The 4,189-nt window shown below is 37.1% G+C and overlaps 1 protein-coding gene across 4 annotated transcripts in view; it reads right to left on the bottom strand.

The window, feature by feature from the left end:
* Nucleotides 1-4,189, bottom strand: part of serac1 (serine active site containing 1) — a 10,548-nt gene that overhangs the window by 3,947 nt on the left and 2,412 nt on the right. For 2 of the 4 annotated variants that reach the window (XM_024290876.2, XM_024290877.2), the window contains 7 exons: nt 2,444-2,480; nt 2,148-2,290; nt 1,420-1,509; nt 873-1,004; nt 682-803; nt 482-610; nt 282-395 (listed from right to left, as the gene is read on the bottom strand). In XM_024290876.2, the coding sequence (XP_024146644.1) occupies nt 282-395; nt 482-610; nt 682-803; nt 873-1,004; nt 1,420-1,509; nt 2,148-2,290; nt 2,444-2,480 (767 nt within the window). Of the gene's footprint in view, nt 1-281; nt 396-481; nt 611-681; nt 804-872; nt 1,005-1,419; nt 1,510-2,147; nt 2,291-2,443; nt 2,481-3,868; nt 3,997-4,189 lie in introns of all 4 variants that reach the window. The other 2 variants (XM_024290874.2, XM_024290875.2) reach the window with 2 other exon arrangements.

The following is a 4,189-nucleotide window of genomic DNA, read 5'->3' as shown; positions in this document are numbered from 1 at the left end:
CAAAAAAAAACCTAAATTAGCCAAAATAGCTAGCATGTAGCTGAAATATTAGCTAAACTCCAAATTAGCCCAAAAAACCTTAGTAAATGCCAAAATAGTCAAAAAAGCTAGTAGAATGCCATTATAACTTTCCACTTTACGACACTCTGACTCTATATAAATTTAAAGTAATGACTAATCTACTATTGAATTAGTCGTCGATTAGTCGACTAATCGTGGCAGCCCTGATTAATAAAGCGATTATCCCCTTAACCTTCTTAGTTATTTGTCTTATCGATTACCTTTGAGTGCTGCACCAGCGCCTGCAGGCAGAAGGACTCCACCTTTTCTGAAGGGACAGAAGTGAGACTCTGCGCATAAGGAAGCCCATTCCCACCAAAACACCACAGACCGCCCTGCAACATCAATAGCTGCTTGCAGTAATCCCAGATTTTCTTCAGCCCTCTTTTTTTGTTTATGCATTTCTTTCTGCCTTCGTTACCCTTTGTGCCGCCATGGACTGCGTGCTCTCTCTGAGGGCCAGTGAGGTAAAGTACTGGACGCATTTATCCACCTCCGACTGCGGCAGGGACGCCAGCAGCTGCCGAAGCCCGTCTTCTACCGACATTCCCTGTGAAAACAGTTTTTTTTTATTCGATTTTGGCAAACGTTCCCAGGAAATTTCCTCAAGGTCGTATGTACATCTTCCAGGTCTGGAAGTGCAGGGGGTTGTCGAAAGAACCTAAGGTCGACATGGGGAGTTCTCGCCAATCCCACGGCGGTCCTCTGGTCAATGACTTGGGCTGCTGTCTGGTACTGGTAGGCTACAAAATAACAGACATTCGTCAGGGAGAACAAATCAGGACGCCACTTCTTTTAGGTCACACTTTTACCATGCCAGTGGTGATTGTCTGCCAGCTCCTGGACAGCCTGGAGTCGGATGGCTTTGTTAGCCGACTGCGTTTGCTTCAGCAGCACCCATAAGGCGACTTCGTGCGGGTCTGCATCCACGTGGCTTAAGTGTTCTAAGACACGAGCAAAAAGACTGACTTCCATGTTTTTAAACACTTTTAACACCAACAACTATGTCTCTAAATCCGAGCATCTACAGCGCTGCCTTTACATCACTACAACTATAATGTCAGAACAAACCTTGAGGCTGAGAACGCGTCATCAGCTTTGCAGCTTTCATTTTAAAAAAAGTCAAAAGTTCATTAGTAAACTAATAAAAATGACAGGAACCTTTGCCCAGCAACAAAATAAATCGAAACATGGCTAAAAATTATAAACATAAATGGCAAAAATGTGTGAAATTCAATAACAGGAAGTTCACGTTTGAGGCAGGTGCTTCCTCTGGTGTCACACTGCACATAAACTGATTAAATATCTCAGCAGAAGAAGGTTTAAAGACTCCTTTCACTGTAGCAAATGAAGTCTTACCATCTAACGATTGTAGAAATAATCTGGAGGACGCTTCTATAAACCGCCGTGCTGCTTTGTGTAGTTCCTTTCTCGCTTTATAAATGAGGCCTAAGACCAAACCAAAGAAGGAAGCTGGTTAGTGGAAGCGAGATCACATAACGGAGTTGCTCAAATATTTTGGACAGGAAAGACAGAATAGACAGGAAGGAAAGACAGGAAAACAAGATTTTTTCCACCTGGTCATGGCAAAGTCAGTAAGGAATTGTGTCTATAAAGTGTAAAATAAAAATAAAAATTTCAGGAAATGACCGGTCTGTATGAGGTAACTCCAAGTTTGTCCCAGTATAACTCTTACTTTCTTCTGAAATTCAAAGCAGAATAACTGCTTTAAGTATGAATTTAAGCACCAAAACATGTAAAGGGTTTTCAGTTTGACAATCTTTTAAAAAAAACAAATGAATGTGTGAACAAATACAACATTTTTTGTCTGATTTTCACTGAGAACAACATATTTCTAACAAGCTCAGAAGCAGAGAATGCAGCCAAGTAAAACAGTCTTTTTTTCATACAAATCATTTAAATTTTCAATTTCATCAAAATAAATGTACAAGACCTTCAAAAAATTATAGTTATTTGCAAAACACAGAACATATCAAGTAGGTAAACAACTTATCTTCATGATTAAAGCTGTGTGAGAACATCCGAACGTGCAATCTAACGCAGAAATAGCATAAAAGAGCTATTACCTGCAGTTAGATTCTCCTTTTCCGCTGCAGGAGAGGCTCTGAGATAGATATATGACTTATATTTCTCCTGGAGAATTGCACTTGTATCAATGGTCACAGCCTTATCCAAGGCCACCACCTCATAAGTGATGAAAAGACAGCCTCTGCGGGGAGAATAATCATAAAAACACCCGTCTTTGTACACAAGGTTAGCCTTGATTTGTAAGAGGGAGAACATAATGATCTAAAGATGTAGGCAGAACAAAAAGAGCAGTATTAGAAATCTCCATTAGAACTTACTTTGAATTGGAACTTACCCCAAGATAACAGCACTAGTAACTTTGGCAACTTTTCCTGAAAAATAATCAGAAAAAGTAAAAGTCAGAGCTGTTTTGTGTTTTTTTTTGTCACTTTCATTTGTTTTAATATTTCATTAAATGCGTAGGAAAAGGCAGTCATTAGTAAAATTAAAAACACATTAATTACAAAATCAGGCTTTGATTGAAAATTTAACAGCCAGGATATTTAATCAAATATGTCACAGAATAGATGATTACTCAAAGTGAAGCTAGTAGGAAGCAAAACAAAGAGATATAAGATTTCAATATTATTGACACACATTTTAGCTTTTATAGATGCTTCATAATTTTTCTTAATGTTTGAATGTTTTGGAACTTATTGCAAATACTGCACTTCTCTAACAGTAATAATCCTGAGTGTTAATTGAAATAGTGTAAATTTTTAATGATTTATTTATTTTTTTATAATGTAATAATCTAAGTTGGGGTCCTGCAACCTGCTGCTCCATAAATGGGTTGTTTACCCCTTCATAGTGGATCTCTGGTTGAAGAAAAATTAATTATTTACTTTTAAAAAGTAATTGTAAAGTATAAAGTAACTAAGAAGTTAAAAAAAGGAAATTAAAATAACTCATACTTTATCCAAATCGTTTAAAAACACTTCAAGGACAGTACATATCATAAGACAGCCAAAACATTTTATAGATTTTGAGCACCGTGTAACAAATTAAGTCAACTGGACGACAGTAAGCACAACCAGAATTAAGGTGTGCCAGATTATAAAGCAGATTGTCTATTTTTGAATAAATTCAAGCATTTTAAGTGTACCCCATGGTTAAAAAAATACAGTAGGGTCACTCTATTACCTCTGGTTTAATTTTGGTTTGTTAGATTCACAAATTTCTGTCTTAGATGGACCACAAAGGCTAAAATAAACTTTTAAAAATCCCTTTACACTACACTACTGTACTACATTTGCTGCATTGTGACGACCCTGCGTCTTTTAATTTGAAAAATAAAAAAAAATCACGCAAACCTCTGTCAAAAGTTATTTTAAATTAAAAATAAAAAATATTTTCTCTTTACATGTATGCTTTACTTATGCCAAAAAAAATGATGGTTCATTTATATTTATTAGAATAGCAACAACAACATAAACACAAATAAGTTTATAAGACTTTGTGGGCTATATTGATCAGTAAAAAAAAAATCTACCTGAATGGCTCTATAAGTAGTTTTGAAGGTTGCAGAACTCTGATCTAAGCCATTAAAAGCCTCAACATGGTCCAACTCCAAATACAAAGTGTTAATCTGGGAATAACCTTATCAATGAATACAAAGGCTTTAAAATATAATATTTTGTCATTTAAGTTTTCATCTGTCAACAAATTGCTCATTTATCAGCACCAATTAGTAAAAGGTTTGTTACTCCAATGATCTTACCTAAATCTTTCCACTGGAGCATTCTGTTGACACGCGGCGGCCCAGCTGTGCTCAGTCTCCGACAGCGGATCAGACGTAAAGCTGCGACCGACATCCTCCACCTCTGAGCACAGAAGACAGAGCAGCTTCTGTTTAACACAAAACCACAACTTCAATATGGTCGAGGAAACTATCAGAGACCAGGTAAATATGCTTCAGTTTTGAACGACAAAGGCAACAGGAACAGCCAATAACAACTGCGGTGAAGTTAGTTTTACGTTGGATATTCGACAGACATTCGGTCAGGGTAAACCTCGCACGCTCACGGGGTCCGGGTCCAGT

The sequence above is a fragment of the Oryzias melastigma genome, linkage group LG24, assembly GCF_002922805.2.
Source record: "Oryzias melastigma strain HK-1 linkage group LG24, ASM292280v2, whole genome shotgun sequence".
Lineage (NCBI taxonomy): Eukaryota > Metazoa > Chordata > Actinopteri > Beloniformes > Adrianichthyidae > Oryzias > Oryzias melastigma.
This window is presented reverse-complemented; position numbering and strand designations above follow the sequence as displayed.